At 46.4% G+C, this 20,965-nt stretch overlaps 1 protein-coding gene across 4 annotated transcripts; it reads left to right on the top strand.

Moving 5' to 3' along the window:
* Positions 1 to 1,271: 1,271 nt before the first annotated feature.
* On the top strand, positions 1,272 to 20,316 carry USP18 (ubiquitin specific peptidase 18). Of its 4 annotated transcripts, XM_012539271.3 has the most exons (10): positions 1,272 to 1,390; positions 2,540 to 2,636; positions 4,105 to 4,250; positions 9,354 to 9,433; positions 9,696 to 9,842; positions 10,198 to 10,293; positions 10,729 to 10,896; positions 15,283 to 15,414; positions 15,879 to 15,928; positions 17,797 to 20,286. In XM_012539271.3, exons 1-10 carry the CDS (start codon positions 1,387 to 1,389, stop codon positions 17,840 to 17,842), a joined length of 966 nt encoding a protein of 321 aa, XP_012394725.1. In that variant the 5' UTR covers positions 1,272 to 1,386; the 3' UTR covers positions 17,843 to 20,286. The 4 variants fall into 4 exon arrangements, with proteins under 4 accessions (XP_012394725.1, XP_049550808.1, XP_033273292.1 ...); XM_049694851.1 differs by lacking the exon at positions 2,540 to 2,636 and having other exon boundaries at positions 17,797 to 20,309; XM_033417401.2 differs by lacking the exons at positions 15,283 to 15,414; positions 15,879 to 15,928 and having other exon boundaries at positions 17,797 to 20,316.
* The last annotated feature ends 649 nt before the right edge of the window (positions 20,317 to 20,965 follow it).

Raw genomic sequence — 20,965 nt, 5'->3', positions numbered from 1 at the left:
GGAAAAATCACATAGGTAGAAAAAGGTTTTATACCTAAAAATGTTCACTGCAGTTTTTTTATAACTGCAAAAAATTGAAGACAACCAGAATATTCTGCAATGTTCTGTTGCTGTATCAGGCATCACTGTGACATGGTTGAAAATACACTGCTTTTTCCATTTCACATTATAACAAGGATATTTGATTACAGGCCTCTTTCAATTGCTTGTGACCATGCAAGGGAAAAAGGAGAAAGCCCAGGGCAGAAAAGAATGTGTCAGAAAGTTTGTGTATGTGAATATATACATATGGGCATGGTGTTTGGGTTCCCAAGGACATTCGCCAGCCAGTCCTGGCTGAGTCTCGGCATTTCTTGGTGGAGCCCGTTGAGAAGTCTCTATACCCTGTGTGTGTGGGTTTTGTCTGAGAAAGCTCAATAGACTCAAGGCCCTGCCATTGATTTGCCCTCCTTTGACGGTGTAGTCCCAGCTGAGCTGTGTGTGGGGAAGGTCTGCTGGGGAGCACCCTTGGGAACGACACCCAGAGGGTGAGCACAGCAAGGTGGGCAAACGGAGGACTTGAACTCCCAAAATTTGTGACAGAGGCTTCAGCCAATGCCAAGGGGAGCTCGGGGGCTGGGTGACCCTTCAGGCAGGTGGTAAGGCCCTTAGGCCCCCTCATCGCCCAGACTCTGGATAGGAACCGGGCCAGCTTTCTTCACTGGGGTGAATTCTGGAGGGGGCCTCAGCTGGGGGCCGTCGACCACCAACACCCGGTGGCCTGGGGAAGGGCTCCTGTTCCGCCGGAGTGTGAGTGGTCACCACCTCCCGCTACAGGCAGACATAGCTGTTCCCAGCCCCAGTTACTTGAACGGCCCTGTGTACAACACGCGTGGGTGTTCACAGCAGCCCCTTCCCCAGGAGCCAGGACAGGCTTCCTTGGGGCCAGCGTGTGGACAGCCAGGAGAGGGCTTTGAGCAGCCTTCAGGCAGTGGAGGGCCTGGGAGTGAGGAACAGGGAGACCCAGGTGTCTTGGTCTGGACCCCTTGGTGAATGTCGAACCATTTGCCAGAACAGAGGGCCCAGGGCAGAGGCTGGGGCCGTGGGTCCCAATGAGGACACAGTGGGAATGAGGGACCAAGGGGACGGAGTCTCACCGAGTTGTCGTTTCTCGCCCTAGAGCTTGGCGGGCCAGTCTCCCCAGACACTGATCTCCCCCCAAGCCTGGCTCTTGGGGATCAGAACTGATCACATGGATATGCTTCCCCTTCTCTCATCCTTTCCTCTGCGGTGTGTTTTCACAGAGGTCGGCCAAGGCCGGCTCATGAGAGCTCTTCCTGGAAGTGAGGTCGCGCCGTCCTGAAGACGCCCTGCAGCTGCCGTCCGGGGGTCTTGGAGTGACTGCTGATGGGTATGGTTCCGGGTCCCTAGGCCGGTCTTGGCTGTCTCAGCGTTTCTCAGCAAAGCCCATTAGGAGAAGGACGGGAGCAGCAATGGGAAGAGACACAGGGAGCCCTGAGCCCGGGCTCCCAATGGGCCGAGAACCCCAGTCTTCTCTCTTGACTGCGCAGAAACGCTTTGCTCGTCCGCTGGGCCGTAGAGTTCTGTGGTTGATGATTGCTGCTCTTTGTGCCTCCACTTCTGCCTCTGTGAAATGGGGATGATTATGCTCCTGAGCCCATAGGATTGTTGGGAAGAATAATGAGGTTGTTGTGGAAGCTGCTTTAATCCTGTGCTTGGCATGTCGTGGCCCCCAGCCTTCCCCTGGGTGCTAGTGTGTCTGGTGACAAGGTGCTTCTGCTGATCGGGTTCCTGCTGACCATGGATTCTTACGTTCTTACTGCCCCAGCTCGTACACCAGAGCCCTTTCCCCGGGAGCTCTGAGATTAGTGGACTCCCTCCCTCTTAAATTACACACCTTGTGGGGTCTGCGGAGCCCAAGGTTGGGTGGGAAAGGGGAGGTTGGTTGCTAGTGGGTCAGAGAAATACTACCTTTTGGTTTTGTCACATCCTCATAAGTTCCTTGTGGTTTCCAGCCTCTCAAGGTGAGTTTAGATGAGGTGGATCTCCCCCAGAGCTTTCTTCTGATTCCCTTCCACCACCTGGTAGGGCCTGGGCAGGGGCCTTACCCCTGGGGCCCAGAGTAGATTGCCTGGGAGATGACTCTCGCCCCTGAGCCCATAGATGCCCACTGTGAGCCAGCTCTGTAGGGACAGCTTGGGTGGGCAGGGCCCCTAGTTCTCCCCAGTGCACTGTCTGTAAGGTTTCTCTTCCTTTGCTCTTACTGTTGCTTGGGTTATAAGTTTGACAACGAGTGATACACCTCCTTGTGGCCTCTCTTTTCCTAACGGACTGTTAAAACTTCTGCTGCTATTCACTTTGCAGAGGGTCGTGTTTCTCTCTCCTTTCCAATTTGTTTCCAAGCTCCTTAGTGAATTCTTTGTGCCTCTGGGAGTACCTTATAGTGTTTCATGTCCTTAGGAGGGTCTGGAGGAGTGTTTGGTGTTTTTTGAATTCTGTGGCAGGGCTTCCCTCAGTATCTTCCCTCTGCTCTTCATAGGCCCGGTCGGTTTACACAACATTGGGCAGACCTGCTGCCTTAACTCCCTGATCCAGGTGTTCGTTATGAACGTGGAATTCACCAAGATACTGAAGAGGTAAGGCAATTGTTCAGGCAGATAAATGTGTATATTATTTTATGTTTTCAGTTATTCAGTTATTCACAGTGGTTTGGACTTTTAGAAGTCTACTTCCAAAAGCTAACAGAGAAAAGATCTTGCTCTGCACAATCTAGACGATATACTATAATCATCTAAGATGATTTTTAAAAAATGTAAATGCTGATCCCACCCCCAGATATTTGGTTCCACTTGGGGCCTAGGTGGGTGTCTAGGGTGAGGCCCAAGCATTCGTACTTTTCGGAAGATTCCCCAGGTGATTCTAAAGTGTAGCCAGATTGGCAGCCACTGACTTGGTTAAAAGGAAGTGGGGACCCTGCCAGTGTCTAATCAACGGGCAGGTCTATGAGTCTATTGATTTTTCTCAAGTGAAACACATCCACACTCACACAGCATACACATCCTGAGAGCCCTTCTTTCTTTTTTTTAAAAAATGATTAAACATTTATTTTATTTTATTTTTATTTATTTTTGGCTGCGCTGGGTCTTCGTTGCTGTGCGCGGGCTTTCTCTAGTTGCGGCGAGCGGGAGCTACTCTTTGTTGCGGTGCGCGGGCTTCTCGTTGCAGTGGCTTCTCTTGTTGCGGAGCACGGGCTCTAGGCGCACAGGCTTCAGTAATTGTGGTGTGCAGGGTCAGTAGTTGTGGCTTGCGGGCTTCAGAGCACAGGCTCAGTAGTTGTGGTGCACAGGCTTAGCTGCTCCGCGGCATGTGGGATCTTCCCGGCCAGGGCTCGAACCTGTGTCCCCTGCGTTGGCAGGCGGATTCTTAACCACTGTGCCACCAGGGAAGCCCGAGAACCCTTCTTTCTTCTCAACCTGTTCTGCAGAGACATGCTGAGACTCCGCCAGGACTGACAGGCAAATTTCCTTGGGAACGCAAGCACCACGCCCATATGTATATGTTCACATACATAAACTTTATCACTCATTTTTTTCTGCCTTTTGCTTTCTCCTTTTCCCCTTCCATGGGCATGGGCAGTTGAGAGATGCCAGTGATTAAACAAACCATTGCCAAGATACACTGCCATTCCTTTATGTGTCCTTCCCAGGGCCTAGGTCATACTTGCTTTTGGCCTTTGGAGAACTTCAGGCTGGCCATTTTGCTGTAGGTGCAGGACCTACTGCACCTGCCATTCGTTTTGGTGTGACTGCCATGCAGGGTGGGGAGAGGGGTGAGGCCGCAGCTGTGCTGATTCCCCTCTTGAGAGGATACTCCCCTATAGCTGATTTGCTAACACGGTAGCTCTTCAACCTTGTCTATATGTCTAAATCATCTAGGAAACTTAAAAATCCTGGTAACTGGGCCCACCCCCAGAAATTCTGATGTAGTTAGTCTGCAGAGTGGCCTGGACGTGAGATTTTTGAAAGTTCTCCCATGTGTTGTGGTGTGCCCCCAGCACTGGGAACTGTGGGGACAGGGAGGTTCGTGGCTGTTCTCACTCGGCAGGATGACAGTGCCAAGGGGAGCTGCGGAGCAGAGGAGAAGTGTTCCTTTCCAGCTGCTCTTGCTGCTGGAGAAGATGCAGGACAGCCGGGAGAAAGCGGTGCGACCCATGGGGCTGGCCTACTCTCTCCAGATGTACAGTGTACCACGTAAGGCGGTCCTCCTCCAGGAGCTCAGGATCCTGGCCTGGTGCTCTAAGAGGGAGGGGAGTGCGAGGGGGAGGGGACGCGGGAGGGGGCAGCAGAGGAGAGGAGAGGAGAGGAGGGGGACTGAGGCTCAGTGAGTGAACAGGAAGGAAACCCTTGTGTCGGAGGCACGTGTGTGGATGCGAGATATCTTAAGGAACCCCCATCTTCCAGGTGCAGCACTGATGTTATCTATGCATGTATTACTTCCACACTCACCCTTTTTCTGCCTCCTGGTGGAGTAAGTAAGCCTAAGAGTCTCCTCAAAGCTGATTCAACTGCAGGCAAAGGATTCTAGGGAAACAGAATAAAGGATTCATAAGGAGAAACTGTGTTCTACAAAAGGAAACTCTTAAATAGCTTAGTTTTTTTTTTAACAGCCTTAATGAAATATACATCACATACTGTAAAATTCAGTCAATTAAAAATGTACAATTCAGAGGTTTTTAGTATTTCACAGAGTTGTGCAATTATCACCACAATCTAAATTTAGCAAATTTTCATCACCCCCCAAAGAAACCCCATACCCATTAGCAGTCATTCTCCTTTGTTTTCTTCTAGGTTTTATACTTTTAGCTCTTACATTAGATCCATGTTTCACTTAGAGCTAAATTTTGTGAATAGTGTGAGATAGGAGTCCAACTTCATTCTCCTGCATGTGGGCATCCAATCGTTCCAGCACCATTTGTTGAAAATACTACTCTTTTCCCACTGAATTGATTCAGTCTCTTTCCTTGTTACAACAAGCATCCTTTCATTTCAGCTTGACGAACTCCTCTCAGCTGTCCTTGTAAGGCAGGTCTAGTGGTGATGAGCTCTCAGTGTTTCTTTGCCTGGGAAAGCCTTTGTCTCTCCTTCATTTCTGAAGGACAGTGTTGCTGGGTACAGTTTTCTTTATCAGCAGTTTTCCCTTTCATCACTTACCCTATCATCCCACCTTCCCATGGTCTGTAAGGTTTGTGCTGAGAAATGTGCTGATAGTCTTATGAGGGTTCCCTTGTAGGTGGTAAACTTCCTGTCTCTTGCTTTTAAGATCTCTCTTTGTCTTTGATTTTCGACAGTATTTTTGACAGTATTATGATGTGTCTTGGAGAACATCTGTTCAAAGGGAGTATGTTTGGGGACCAGTGAGCTTCATGAACTTCAATGTCTAAATCTCTTCCCAGATTTGGGAAGTTGCAGCCACTATTTCTTTAGATGAGTTTTCGGCCCCCTTTCCCCTCTCTTCTTCTGGGACTCCATTATAGTGTGGGTTGTTTCTCTTAATGGAGTCCCATAGACTTTCTTCAATCCTTCTCAGTCTTTTTGCTCCTTTGACTGGACAGTTTCAAATGACCTGCCTTCTAGTTCACTGATTCCTTTTGCTTGGTCCAGTCTGCTTTTGAAGCTCTCTGTTGAATTTTTCAGTTCAATATTCTTTAGCTCCAAAATTGCCCTTTGGTTCTTTTTTATGTTCTCTATCTCTTTGTTGAACTTCTGTTTTTCTTGTATTGTTTTCCTGATTTATTTAAATTGTTAATCTGTGTTCTCTGGTAGCTCTCCGAGCATCTTTAGAACAATTATTTAGAATTATTTTTCAGACAATTTGGTATCTCCATTTCTTTGGTTTCAGTTACTGGAAGTTTACTGTTTTCTTTTGGTGGTATCATGTTTCCCTGATTGTCCATGATCCCGGTAGACTTGTGTAGGGACTTTGCTAAGAAGGACCTTCACCTGCAGCTGGGGTGTGCTGTGATCCAGGTGTAGTGGTGTGAGGCTTGTGGTGGCTCTGGTTCTGGGTGGGTGTGATATCTCATTGGCTCAGGCTGCTGGGGTCCACGACCTCGATTACTGTGCCATCCTTGGAGAGAGCTGCAGGGGGTCTGAAGTAGCTGCAAGGGCTGTGAGGTAGTATTTCATTGTAGTTTTCTTTTCTTTTTTTTTTTTTTTGTGGTACGCGGGCCTCTCACTGTTGTGGCCTCTCCCGTTGCGGAGCACAGGCTCCGGACGTGCAGGCTCAGCGGCCATGGCTCACGGGACCAGCCGCTCCGCGGCATGTGGGATCTTCCCGGATCGGGGCACGAACCCATGTCCCCTGCGTCGGCAGGTGGACTCTCAACCACTGCGCCACCAGGGAAGCCCTTCATTGTAGTTTTGATTTGTATTTCCCTAATGATTAGTGATGCTGGGCATCTTTTCATGTGCTTACTGCCATTTGAATGTCTTCTTTGGAAAAATATCTATTCCAGTTCTTTGCCCATTTTTGAATTGGGTTATTTTTGTTGTTGAGTTTAAAAGTTCTGTGTGTTCTGGATGTTAATCCCTTATCAGATATATGCTTTGCAAATATATTCTCTCATTCTGTGGGGTGCCTTTTTACTCTGGGGATACTGTCTTTTGATGCATACATTTAAAAAATTTTCATGAAGTTGAAGTTTTCTGTGTTTTCTTTTGTTACCTGTGCCTTTGGTGTCACATCCAAGAAGTCATTGCCAAATCCAAGGTCGTGTGCTTTTGTCCTATGTGTTCTTCTAAGCATTTTATTGTTTAGGGTCTTACATTTAGGTCCTTGATCTGTTTCGAATTAATTTTTGTATATGCCGTTAGAAGCGTTCAACTTCATTTCTTTGCATGTGGATATCCAGTTTCCCCAGCATCATTTGTTGAAGAGACTATCCTTTCCCGACTGTATACTCTTGGCTCCCTTGTCAAAAATTATTGGACCATACATGTGAGGATTCATTTCTGGACTCTATTCTATTGCATCAATCTGTATGTCTGTCCTTATGCCCGTACCACACTGTTTTGCTTACTATAGCTGTGTAGTAAGTTTTGAAATGAGAAAGGGTGAGTCCTCTAGTTTGTTATTCTTTTTCAGAATTGTTTTGGCATTTTGGGGTCCCTTAAGATTCTATATGAATTTTATGATGAGTTTTTCTATTTCAGCAAATATCTTATTGGGAGTTTGTTAGGAATTGCATTGAATATGTAGATTGCTTTGGGTAGTATTGACTTTTAAATAATATTAAATATTCTAGTCCATGGAATGTGTTTCCATTTATTTATGACTTCTTTAATTTCTTTCAGCAGTGTTTTGTAGTTTTCATAATACAAGTCTTTTACCAATTTGGTTAAGTTAATTCCTAAGTATTTTATTGTTTTTGAAGCTATTATAGATGGATTTGTTTGTGTTATTTCATTTTCAAATTGTTTATTGTTCATGTATGTATAGAAATACAATTGACTTTTGTGTGTTGACTTTGTATCATGTTTTTAATTTCATTTATTAGATCTAAAAGCTTTGTTTTGTGGAGTCTTTTAACATATGAGATTATATCATCTGCAAACAGCGGTAATTTTACTTCTTCCTTTCAAATTTGGATGCATTTTATTTCTTTTCTTATCTAATTGCTCTGGCTAGAACTTCCAGTACTGTGTTGAATAGAAGTGGTGAAAGCAGGCATCCTGCTTTTACAGAGACCTGCACTCCACTGTCCTAGTTGTATGTCACCTTTCTTTAGCTTTCCATAGCAGTTTGTACACCTGGGGAATTTTTCTCATTCTTCTTCTTTTTTTTTTTTAAAATAAATTTATTTATTAATTTTTTTTTTTTTTTTTGGCTGAGTTGGGTCTTCGTTCCTGTGTGCGGGCTTTCTCTAGTTGCGGTGAGCGGGGGCTACTCTTCCTTGTGGTGCGTGGGCTTCTCATTGCGGTGGCTTCTCTTGTTGCGGAGCACGGGCTCTAGGCATGCAGGCTTCAGTAGTTGTGGCACGTGGGCTCAGTAGTTGTGGCACACGTGTTTAGTTGCTCCACGGCATGTGGGATCTTCCTGGACCAGGGCTCGAACCCGTGTTCCCTGCATTGGCAGGTGGATTCTTAACCACCGCGCCACCAGGGAAGGCCCTAAATTCTTCTTTGAATTGTGAGTACATGGATACTTGCCTCCCACTAGACTATAGGTTTCTTGGGGGTAGGAAATTTCTCTGGCCTCTGCAATGCCTTGCACGTAGCAGGTGTGAAGGAAGTTATGGGTTGGGCAAGCATCCCTGTATTTCTTAGATGAATTGGGACTTCTGGCTCTGGGATGGTCAGGTGTGGCAAGGTGGCTCTACGTGGCAAGCTGACGCGACTCCCTTTATGTCCTGTGTGGTGGACAGCCTTCTGAAAATAATTCCCTGGAGACTGCATCAGTGCAGCCTGCTACCAGGCTGCTTGTCTACAGTTTGGGATTATTAGCTTGGAATGTGGATTAATTAACCATTCAACTAATATGTAATGTTCACCTATTATGTGCCAGTTACTGAGCTGGTAAGGGAATTAGACTGACAGAGTATTTGCCTCCATGGAGCTGACAGTTTAGAGGAGAGACACAGGCCAAAACAAAATACAACCCCAAAACATTAAGTACAGATTGTGATAAGTATCATGGAGGAAATGGTGTTGAGATAGCAGATATGAATGTTTAATACCTTTTCTTGCAACGTCTTTGCAACTCGGGAACATGGATTCATTCACCCCTGTGCACCGCTTGTAGCCTGATGTTCACGTGTGTAGGATTCATGGCTTATTCCTGCTTCCTTTCCGCTAGCACCTTCTATCACTGAGAAGGTTATTTCCCTTCTTGTTCTCCCGTACACCTTTGGGGAAGACCTGGGTCAGGTATTAGTGTTGGGAAACTGCTCAATTTTAAGGGGAGTGAATAAAGAAAATACGGAGAGGCATAGAGAAGTCAGTGGCCACAGGAGTCCAGTTGGAGGCTTGGCAGGGACATAGGAGAGAATCCACCACTGACTATTGGTTTTGTGTAGCTGGGTTCCCCAGTGGAGGCCAGCAGGGGTGGGTGGCAACTCAGAGGACAGAAGACTTGTGTGATGCAGTGGGGCTGGACTTTGAGTTTTAAAAGGAGTTCTCAAAATCAATACCAAGCTTATCTTTCATTTTTATGACTGAACATCCTGTGGAAACTTAGCCTGAAAGCGGGGAAAGGCAACGTGACGAGTGTTCGCATGCATCTAGGTAGCTGGGGCAGGAGGGCAGGACAGGTGTCCCTGGGTCCTCACCCTGGGCGTTACTTTTCTCTTTGGCCAGTGTTTGTCCAGCATGATGCTGCCCAGCTCTACCTCACAGTCTGGAACCTGATTAAAGACCAAATCACAGATGTGGACTTGGTAAGTCCTAGAACGAGAGAGCTCAGAAGGTGAGGATGCTGTCCGTGTGACGTGTAGAGAGGACTGAAAGGGGAAATGCATGTAAAATGCTTATCACGATTGCATAGTGCAGTTGCTGTGATTTCTCTACGCCTTTGTGAGCGAGCGGAGAGCGGCTGCCCTTCCGGAGCTGTGTGCGGTGGCTCCAGCGCTGGAGCTTGGCCGGACCTGCTTACTCGCGGCTTTCTCTGCACCTTCATCCTCCTCCCCCTCCCTTTTGCAGGTAGCGAGGCTGCAGGCCCTCTATGCCATTCGCGTGAGGGAGTCCCTCGTTTGCCTTGGATGTACCATGGAGAGTGACAGAAGCAGCAGCATGCTGACCCTCCCCGTCTCTCTTTTCGACATGGATTCAAAGCCCCTGAAAACACTGGTGAGGGGTCCTTGTGGGGAGTTTTCTGTTCCCACACAGCCCAGAGCTTCTGGTGCCCCCTTCCTTCTTTAATCCACTCTTGGCTTTTAAAAAATCATTTCCGCTTCCTTTGCATGGCACAGGCTAAGTTCTCCTTTCATTTGCGGGGAAAAAACGTTTCTCCTCCTATAGCCCCTTATCTTCACTGCTTCCTCCAAAACGTAGGTCTTTCCTGAGACCCTGGCACATGTACCACGCTGGACTGGATGTTAGGGGACCTGGGGAAAACGAGGAGAGAAGCTTAAGCTCATCGGCAGGGTGAAGGGTTGTACCTAGAAGGTAATAACCTTGCCTTTCCCTTGCTCCCCTGGGACAGGAGGACGCCCTCCGCTGTTTCTTCCAGCCCAGGGAGCTGTCCAGCGAGGACAAGTGCTTCTGTGGGAACTGTGAGAAGAAGACCTGCTGGAAGCAGGTACTTGTTCCCAAACCGGGTGCTTCTGGCCCGTCTGGGGTTCCCCTTGGGGGCCTCCCACTGAGGGAGGGAATCCCTTCAGGCTGGGGATCCTGGGGCTTGTGACTTCCAGGGCTGTGGGCACGCTCCTCGGACCCCATCACTGAGACGGAGTGGGGAAGGCACAAGAGCAGGTGCTGTTTTCCCCTCAGGGCCAGACTCCCCTGGGAGGGGAGCAGACCCCGTAGTTCCCCTGGGTTCCTGGGTGGAGCCCTGGGCTTCTTGAGCCTTCTGTGGGAGGCCCAGCAGATCCAGCAGGCGGGGCCCTTACCGTGTGATTCCATTCCGCTCCCTTCTTTTCTGGAAGAAGAACATACCGTCGGCCCTGGTGTTTCTCGGAATCGACCTGTTTCAAGTGCCTGGGACTCGTCTCCATGGTGACTTTGCTTTTTCCAGGTCTTGACACTGACCCACCTGCCCCAGACATTGACCATCCACCTCATGCGTTTCTCCAGCAAAAATCTGCGGACAGAAAAAATCTGCCACTCACTGTGTTTCCCCCAGAACTTGGATCTAAATAAGCTCCTTGAGATGGAGGGAGAGCCCTGCGCTGCTGAGGAGCAGGTGAAGGCCCCTTGTGTCCCTTCCACCCCCCACGTAAGACACCCCGTCCTTTCTTTGTCTTCCCTCCCCTGAGATGATTGGTATCAAGATCACCAGAGATGCATTTTGAGCATCCTTCTCTTCTCCGGTGGCCGAGCTCGGGACACAGAGGGAGGGACGCTCACCAACGGCTTGGTATGATTCATAGAAACATATTCATACACTCGAGAAACACTTGTTTTTCAAAAAAGGAGTTTAATGATGGGAACCCGAGTCTCTCGAATAACAGCGATGGGCTGTCAGCCTCACGTTGCCACCAACATTTGCTGTTGGCCGTTGTATTTCTTTTAAGATTCAAAAGACTTTATTTCTGATGATTGGATTTGTACTCATCTACCTCACAGCAATGAGGGAAGGAACCCATAAGTCAGAACCTTCCTTTTAAATAGGATGTGCAGTGCTTACGTAGCCACAGGTAACCACAGCACCCTGGGTTCTAAATAGAGCCCCAGCCTAACGTTCTACTTCCAGCAGCTTATGCTTACCTTGGGGATAATAAGAAAGCAGCCAGCACGTTGGGCCAAATTGATTCAGAGTCAAGTTGGATTCAATTGTCTTGAGCTAATGAATTGTTGGGAAATTCTGAGAAAAAAGTGACATAAATGTCTTTTCTCCATAGGTTTAAAATGCTACATTTATTCCCATACATATGTGAGTCCATTTGTGGACTTTCTGTTTTGTTCCACCCCTGGACGGTTTACTATCCATGCTCTAGAACCATGGTTTTTTAAAAATTGAGGCCTGACAGTGTGTTATAGTGGCTCCTTCCCTGTTCAGGGCATGTACATTTCGTAGGATTCTCAGTTTCTTTCCTTCTAGTTTCCTTATTTCCACTTGCACAGCCTACCTAATGAAATATATCTTAAAAATTTTTTTCCTCTTGAAAAGACTTGTGAGGAATTATAGAACGAATCTCCACATCCACCAACGGCTTAAACAGTTACCTAACTCATGGCCACTCTTGCTTCACCTACACCCCATCCTCTTCTTTCTCCAAACCTCTACTGGATGATTTTGACGCAAATCCCAGACACCATACATGTCATTTGTAAGCATTTCATTATGTCTCTCTAAAGAATAAGCACTCTTTTTCTAAACAAGACCAAGTCCATCTTATGATTCTTTAATATCCTCTAATAGCCGGTAAATATTTGCATTTCCCTGACTGTCCTGTAAGTTGTTTGCTTTGTTTGAATCTAGAGCCAAATAAAGTCTACACTTGTATTTGCTTACCTTTGTTTCCTCCCTCCCTCCCCCTTGCCTTTCTTTCTTCTTCAGGTTAAGTTTCTTTGATGCTTCCCCTCCTTTTCTTTTCCTTGAAATTTATTTGCTTGAAGGTTTTTTTAAATGTATATCCAGAATTGGCTGGCAGGTCTTATTTGACATACTCCTCTAGCCCTGGTATTTCTCGTGAACTGAGAGTTAGATCCAGAGATTGCCCCGCACTTTTTGCACAGCAAAGGAGACCATAAACAAGATGAAAAGACAACCCTCAGAATGGGAGAAAATATTTGTAAATGAAGCAACTGACAAAGGATTAATCTCTAAAATATACAAGCAGCTCATGCAGCTCAATATCAAAAAAACCAACAACCCAATCCAAAAATGGGCAGAAGACCTAAATAGACATTTCTCCAAAGAAGACATACAGATGGCCAACAAACACATGAAAGGATGCTCAACATCACTAATCATTAGAGAAATGAAAATCAAAACCACAATGAGGTATCACCTCACACCAGTCAGAATGACCATCATCAAAAAATCTACAAACAACAAATGCTGGAGAGGGTATGGAGAAAAGGGAACCCTCTTGCACTGTTGGGAATGTAAATTGATACAGCCACTATGGAGAACTGTATGGAGGTTCCTTAAAAAGCTAAAAATAGAACTACCATATGACCCGGAAATCCCACTACTGGGCAGATAGCCTGAGAAAACCATAATTCAAAAAGAGTCATGTACCACAATGTTCACTGCAGCACTATTTACAATAGCCAGGACATGGAAGCAAGCTAAGTGTCCATCGACAGATGAATGGATAAAGAAGATGGGGCACATGTATACAATGGAATATTACTCAGCCATAAAAAGAAATGAAATCGAGTTATTTGTAGTGAGGTGGATGGACCTAGAGTCTTGTCATACAGAGTGAAGTAAGTCAGAAAGAGAAAAACAAATATCGTATGCTGACACATATATATGGAATCTAAAAAAAAAAAATAAGGTGCTGATGAACCTAGGGTCAGGACAGGAATAAAGAGTCAGACGTAGAGAATGGACTTGAGGACACGGGGAGGGGGACGAGTAAGCTGGGACGAAGTGAGAGAGTGGCACTGACATATATACACACTACCAAATGTAAAATAGATAGCTAGTGGGAAACAGCCGCATAGCACAGGGAGATCAGGTTGGTGCTTTGTGACCACCTAGAGGGGTGGGATAGGGAGGGTGGGAGGGAGATGCAAGAGGGAGGGGATATGGGGATATATGTTTACGTATAGCTGATTCACTTTGTTATACAGCAGCAACTAACACACCATTGTAAAGCAATTATACTGCAATAAAGATGTAAAAAAAAAAATCCAGTGTAACATCCCCACGTGAGAATAGAGAATGATTTTAGCCCTCCCTTTTGGGGGACTAAGCTTCGTTTGTCCTACCCTCATCCTGTCCCCTTCACGATCTTGTTTCAAAGTGTCAGGTTAGGGATATTATTTGACTGTGTTGAGAAAACAAGTACAATTTTCCCAACTCATGTGGAGATCTTGCTCACAATCAGTGAAAACTCTCTCTCTTGCCACTGTTGTCTTTTCACAGAGAATTCTCTCATCTTGACTTGCTAAGATTTGAGGGAGTAGAAAGACTTACTGCCAAACCTAGTGAATACTTTTTGGTCTTTCCCTTACTTGATCTTTTTGTGATATTCTGTTATTGATCCTATTCTCCTCCAAAGTCTGCCTACTCTAGGCCTCTCTCCTGGGGTTTCTGTCTCCATTGCTGGATCCTTTCCTGCCCATTTTTATTGGTATTTAGTTTTAATTCCATTCCTTTTTCTTCCCATTTTTTGAATGTCATCTCATTAATTCTCATGGTTTCAATCACCTCAAACTGAAGACTTCCAGTCCCTGTCTCCTGCTCAGGTCTCACTCTTGACCTCCAAACAGTGTGTCCACCTCCTACTCAGTGCTGTCACACGGTCCCCAAGTGCACTGTCTTCATCCCCAGACACCTCTGTTCCATGTGTGACCTTATAGCAGCAGCGTCTTCCTAATTTCCAAGCCAAAAATCTGGGGTTCATCCTTGTAGTGCCCCCTACTTGCTCCCCCACCACCATATCCATCAGTTGCAAAGGAACTTACTATTTTTCCTTTACTTTGCACAAATCTGTCCCCTCGTCTCTGCGTTCACCCTCACTTCCTCAGTATAGGGGTCGAGAGCTTGGGCTTCGAAGCCGGGCAGGCCTGGGTTAAACTCCCGCCTCTTCTCTTTATGAGCTCTGACCCTTGAGTAAATTACTCTGCTCCCTGAGCTCAGATTCCACGTCTGCAAAGTAGGACTTATGCTGGCACCCAGTTTACAGGTTTGCTGTGGATGTTAAATGGAACAATGCATGGGAAGACTTGGCCAGGTGCTGGCAGTCAGCTAGTAATTGCTGTGTTAATAATGCTTATTATCGTTTACTGGCTGCTCCCGGGGGTAATGGCTGGGCTCTCAACACTTCTTCCTCGTGCCATCGTGGTTCCCTAACTTGTCCCGTTGGCTCTGCCTCACTTGAACTCTCAGTCCGTTTTTCACACCACGTTATTTCAGTGTTTCTCAAACACAAATCCGATGATGTTGCTCCCCTGCGTAAAGCCTTCCGACGGCTCCCGCTGCTCGGGATAAAGTTCTGATTCCTGACTTGGCCTTTGTGGACGTTAATCCCATGGCTCCCAGCACCCCCAGCTGCATTTCCGGGTGTACTGTTCTGTTCCCACCGGGCCGCCACAGTTCCTGGTCCATACTCCATCACGCGTGTGCCATGATGACCCTTCAGGATCAGTTCAAGCACGTCTTCTCTGGGAGCTTTCCTCAGCGGGTCATTCCTTCTCCTTTTTGGGGCAAAAAGTGGTTCTTCCCAAATTTACCTCCAAATGCATCTGGTATAAAACATGGGATTACAGCTCTGGCATAATTAGCTGTGAGTCTTGAGGTCAAAGACGGTTTTCTAGTGCCCTGGAAGCACCAGTGCCTGGCAGAGAAAGGCACTGAATGAGCAAAGGCACAATGAAGTAGTTTCCTCCTCCTAGACGAGGGTCAGAAGAGGAGGGATGATGGGGCTCTCTTTGTCCTTGTGTCCTTCAGCGTGGGGGACAGTATGAACTCTTCGCTGTGATTGCCCATGTGGGGAAGGCTGACTTCGGTCACTACTGTGCTTATGTCCGGAGTTCTGTGAATGGAAAATGGTTCTGCTTCAACGACTCCAACGTTTGCTGGGTGAGAAACATCTTCCAGAATTGCCTCTTGCCCTGGATTCTGCACCTCTAATAAGTTCTGAGCCAGGACTAGATGGGCCCTCAAGGCCCAGACACGCTGTGGTCCTGTTCTCTGTGTGTGTGGCCTTTCGTGGGCTTTGAAGCCCTTTTCTGCATGGAGTCCCTGTCTGGTTTACAGCGTTCTGCTACTCCACTTAGCTCAGTGTCTAGGTTTTTGGGATTCTAGGCTCAGTGCCCTGTAGCCTCGTGCTCTGGGGGAAGCTTACTGAAAGCAAGAAGAGTCAGAAAGAGTTAGAAAATCCTGGCTCATCAACACCAAGTTTAAACAGAGGGACAGTGTACTAAAGAAACTTCATACCCATGGCACCTGTCACTAGGTGATCCAGGTCATGGGTGTAACGGGGGTGGGTTTGTCTGGGTGAGTGAGGGAGGGCCGCTTCACCTTGTCTGTCTGTGTGCTTCCAGGTGTCCTGGGAAGATGTCCAGTGTACCTATGGAGATCACAGCTACCGCTGGTGAGAGAGCACTGGGGTGGTGGGGTCCCAACGTGCTCACACACCCTGAGCAGCATAGGGTGCTAGCTACTCTATGAAACACTCACGGACTCAGCTGCCACTCGCCTTTGGATGGCCCTCTGGTGAATACTGCTCAGCCTCATCTTTCAGTACCACCCACCACACTGCTCTTCCTGCAGTTTAGACTCCAACAGTACTGAAGTATAAGTGGCTCCCAAATATCACGCTGTGCGTGGCTTTGCGTGGGCTGTTCCCGGCCTGTACTGCCTTTTCCTAATTTGTCACTGCGGCAACCCCCCTCTCATGCTTCAGTACTTCTGCTCGTGCCCACCTGCTCTGTAAAGGCTTCCCAGCAGCATCCAGGCAGGTTTGTAGGAGCTTCTCAGACGCTTTCCCTGCATTTGGAGCTCACCTCCTTTACAGCAAGGATCCCACTGCTCTGTAAGTGTTCACCTACATAACATTCTTTCACATTAACCATGAACTTTTTGGAGGCAAGGATCACTCTTTTCCTCCTTCTTTGTCTGGTACAGTGGCTTGCATGTAGTAAATAACAATAACTAAATTGTTAAAAATCAATAACTACAGAGGGGAAGCTGGAGAGAAAAAAGCTGGGTGAAGGTAAAGCAGAGACTTTGTAAGTTTTTCCTGCTAAGCTTAGAGATGACATTGTACACTAAGCATGATGTGCAGGATGACCCCAGCTGCACACGTAGGCCTTCACTTGGAAACTAATGAATTAGGTGAAATTCGTGCTTGGAATCCTCCCCGCCTCCACCTTGTACCTTTCGTCTTCTCTTCCTTTTCTTCTAAGCATCTCCTTAGATGCCCACTCTTTGTCACCTTTTGGTTGTCAGTGATCCCCCATTATTATTATTTTTTAAAAAAATATTTATTTGGCTGCATGGGGTCTTAGTTGTGGCACGAGGGATTTTCATTGCACCACACGGGCTTCTTTCTAGTTGCGGCATGCAGGCTCCAGAGCGTGTGGGCTCAGCAGTTGCAGCGCGCAGGCTTAGTTGCCCTGCGGCATGCGGGATCTTAGTTATCTGACCAGGGATCGATCCCATGTCCCCTGCATTGGAAAGCGGATTTTTTTTTTAATTAATTACTTTTATTTTTGGCTGCATTGGATCTTCCTTGCTGCCCATGGGCTTTCTCTAGTTGTGGCGAGCAGGGGCTACTCTTCATTGCGGTGCATGGACTTCTCATCGTGGTGACGTATCTTGTTTCGGAGCATGGGCTCTAGGCGCGCAGGCTTCAGTAGTTGTGGCACGCGGGCTCAGTAGTTGTGGTGCATGGGCTTAGTTGCTCCGTGGCACGTGGGATCTTCCCGGACCAGGGCTCAAACCCATGTCCCCTGCACTGGCAGGCGGATTCTTAACCGCTGTGTGGAAGGTGGATTCTTAACTACTGGACCACCAGGGAGGTCCCGATAACCCATTATTTAGATCAGGATTTGGCAGACTTTCTCTGTAAAAGGCCAGAGAGTGAATGTTTCAGCCTCTGGGACACAAAGTCTCTGTCGCAACTCCTCAACTCTGCCTCTGCAGCACAAAAGCAGCCACAGATGATACGTGGGTGAATAAGCGTGGGTTTGTTCCAGTTATGTTTATTTGCAAAAACAGGGTTGGATATGGTTCACAGGCTCATAGTTTGTCAACCCCTGATTGAGACGTTAACTAGCAGCTTAATAATAGTTATTTTCCCAGGTCACCAGTTTTGTCCCCTCTAAGGTGATGGATATGAAGACTTGATCCAATAACCTGGAAAGTTTTCTGACGGGTGTCCTATCGTGAATTAATAATGTATTAATTAACTATGAATGTTTCATTTCTGTGACACTGTTGCAATTGTTTTCTTCCTAGGCGGGAAACTGCATATCTTCTGGTTTACATGAAGATTGAGTCCTAATGGATGTACCCTAAACCTTCAGAGACCTACAGAGTATCATTTTCCTTTTCTGTTCCTGGATCTGCAGACTCTTTTAAGATATTCTGCAGTGAGGAGAGGCACTGTTTTGAAATTGTTTAATTAAACTTTATTTATTATCAGTGGTGGTTATCAAAATACTTAACAGTGACACTGTGCAGGTTTGGATCAGTCAGAGTGGATACTTCCACCAGTGGACCCTGGCCCCATGGCTGCATCAGGTCTGGAGTACTCCTGCTGTACAAGGTGGTGGTCCTTCAGCTGGGAGATTGTGGAGCCCAGGGGCTCCCAGGGGAGTAGAAACCAGGCCAGCACTGGTAGCAGGGGGCAGTCAGGTGGCAAGGGGCAGTGGTAGGGAACTATTTCCATATTTTACAGCTAAGGTTACTGTACTGGTTGGTACTGACTGTATATCATTTCTGTTTATAATTTAAAAAATTTTAGAACCTGTATCAATTACATAAAACTCAAGTACTTTGTAATTGTTATTCATTTATTTGGCAAATATGTATTGATCACCTACTGTCCATGAGATGGTGTGCCAGACACAATAATGAATAAAGTTCTTTCTCTCAAAAGGAGTTTTTAGTTTAATGGGGGTTATACTAAGGGTTAATGCTACAGGAATTCAAAGGAAGGTGAAATTTCTCCTGTTTGGGGGCCATGGGAGAAGGCTGAAGGCTGAAATGGAGCTTAGAGTGAGGACGGTTAGTTTACAGGGAGAAGCATACCCAGTGGCATGCTTGAAAGGGCAAGGTTCAAGGTCCAAAGGTCATCCACACACCTGGATGGAAGGGAAGTGGGGCTCAGAATGTAGAAGGTCTTGATCTAGCCTCAGAAGTTTGGGTTTAATTTAATAAGCAATGAGGAATTTCTTTTTTTTTTGGAAAGGGTTCAAAAAGGAAAGGAACAGTTAGTGGTGTTTTCGTAAAATGGATTTGCCAGGGCTGGCGACATGGATTAGAGACAGGATGGCAGAGTGGGTGGAAGGGCGTTCACAGTCTCTGGAACCACGTTAGAGGAAGAACATGGACGGTGAGGGGGGGTCCCGGGAGAATCCGTACCAACCTGGGAGGTGAGTATGTGGACAGCCCCGTCTTACAGAGGAAGTGACTGAGTCCTTCACATGTTTAACAACTTGCTCCAGGTTTCATACTTGGTAAGTGGCAGGGGCCAAAACTTCCAACGTGAAATGTGAGTGGTTTATTATTTTACTTTTTTTGGCAAAAAATTAGCCATGCAAGAATAAATTCTCACTGTAAAATATATTGATAGAACCTCTTCCTGAGATATAAACATTGTTAAACAGGTGTGTATTCGTTTCCCAGCACTGCCGTAACAAATTATCACAAAGTGCTTGGCTAAAAACAAGAGAAATTTTATTCTCTCACAGTCTGGATGCCAGAAGTCTGAACTCGGGGTGCCACAGGGCTGGTTCCTTCCGGAGGCTGTGAAGGAGAGTCTGGCTGGCCTCTCTCCTGGCAGCTGGTGGTACGGCCCTGCCTGTCATTTCTTGTGTGTCACTGGGTCACTCTGGTCTCTACCTCTGTCTTCCCGTGGCCGTCTTCCCTGTGTGTTTTAGTGTAAGGACACCAGCCACAACTTAGGGCCAATCCTAATCTGGCGTGACCTCATTTTCACTTGTCTGATTACATCTGCAAAGACTCTATTTCCAAATAAGTTCACACATTCTGAGATTCCAAGTGGATAGGAATTGTAGGGCATACTATTCAGAGTAGTAAAATGTGTATATCCCTCTAGGCCTTCTTCTAGGCATTTGCATACGTGTATATAGCAGATACAAATACTTTTTACATCATAAATTCTACTGTACAAATTATTCTGCTCATTGTTTTTTTTTCACTTAATAATGTCTTAGGAAAATTTCCAAGTCTGCATACAGATGGATAATATTCTTTTAAATTGTTACATTTAACCCATAAATAGATACACTGTATTTTTCCCATTCCCATATTGGTAAATATTGAGGACATTCCCATTTTTTCACTATTTAAAATGCAGAGCGAATGAACACCTTTAGATGTATTTTTGTGCATGAGTAAATATTCTGCAGGTACTGAGAGGTGGAAGTACTGGATCAAAGGGCATGAGTGTCTAAAACTGTGGTAGGCACTGCCAAGTTGACTCCAATTAACACCAATTACTTAGTAAGTTTTAATTTTTGTCAGTCTGATAGATTTTAAATATCTCTTTTTTTTTTTGCAGTACACGGGCCTCTCCCATTGCGGAGCACAGGCTCCAGACACGCAGGCTCAGCGGCCATGGGTCACAGGCCCAGCCGCTCCGCGGCATGTGGGATCTTCCCAGACCGGGGCATGAACCGGCGTCCCCCGCATCGGCAGGCAGACTCCCAACCACTGCGCCACCAGGGAAGCCCTAAATATCTCATTTTTAAAAAATAAATTTATTTATTTATTTTTGGCTGCATTGGGTCTTTGTTGTTGCACGTGGGCTTTCTCTAGTTGCAGCGAGCAGGGACTACTCTTCGTTGCGGTGGACGAGCTTCTCACTGCAGTGGCCTCTCGTTACAGAGCATGGGCTCTAGGTGCGTGGGATTCAGTAGTTGTGGCTTACGGACTCAGTACTTGTGGCACACGGGCTCAGTAGTCGTGGCACGTGGACTCAGTAGCTGTGGCTTGCGGGCTCTAGAGCGCAGGCTCAGTAGCTGTGGTGCACGGGCTTAGGTGCTCCGCAGCATGTAGGATCTTCCTGGACCAGGGCTCGAACCTGTGTCCCCTGCATTGGCAGGCGGATTCTTAAGCACTGTGCCACCAGGGAAGCCCTAAAAATCTCATTATTGATTAAATTAGATCAGATTTAATTTATAGATTAATACAGTTGAGTATCTTTCCATATGTTTATTAATCATCTGTATCTCTTCTATGAATTTCCTATTATATACTCCGTCCTTGTTGTAGTATTTTACATTTTTGTTATTGATTCATAGGAGTTTTCATTTATTTTGGATAATAATTTTGTCTATTACATATGCGGCAAATATTTCTCCCCAGTCGGTTGCTTGACTTTAATTTATTCGTTAGTATTATTACTTTACGTTGCAAAAATTTAACATTTCTTCCTAGT

Source organism: Orcinus orca, chromosome 11 (assembly GCF_937001465.1).
Source record: "Orcinus orca chromosome 11, mOrcOrc1.1, whole genome shotgun sequence".
NCBI lineage: Eukaryota > Metazoa > Chordata > Mammalia > Artiodactyla > Delphinidae > Orcinus > Orcinus orca.
This window is presented reverse-complemented; position numbering and strand designations above follow the sequence as displayed.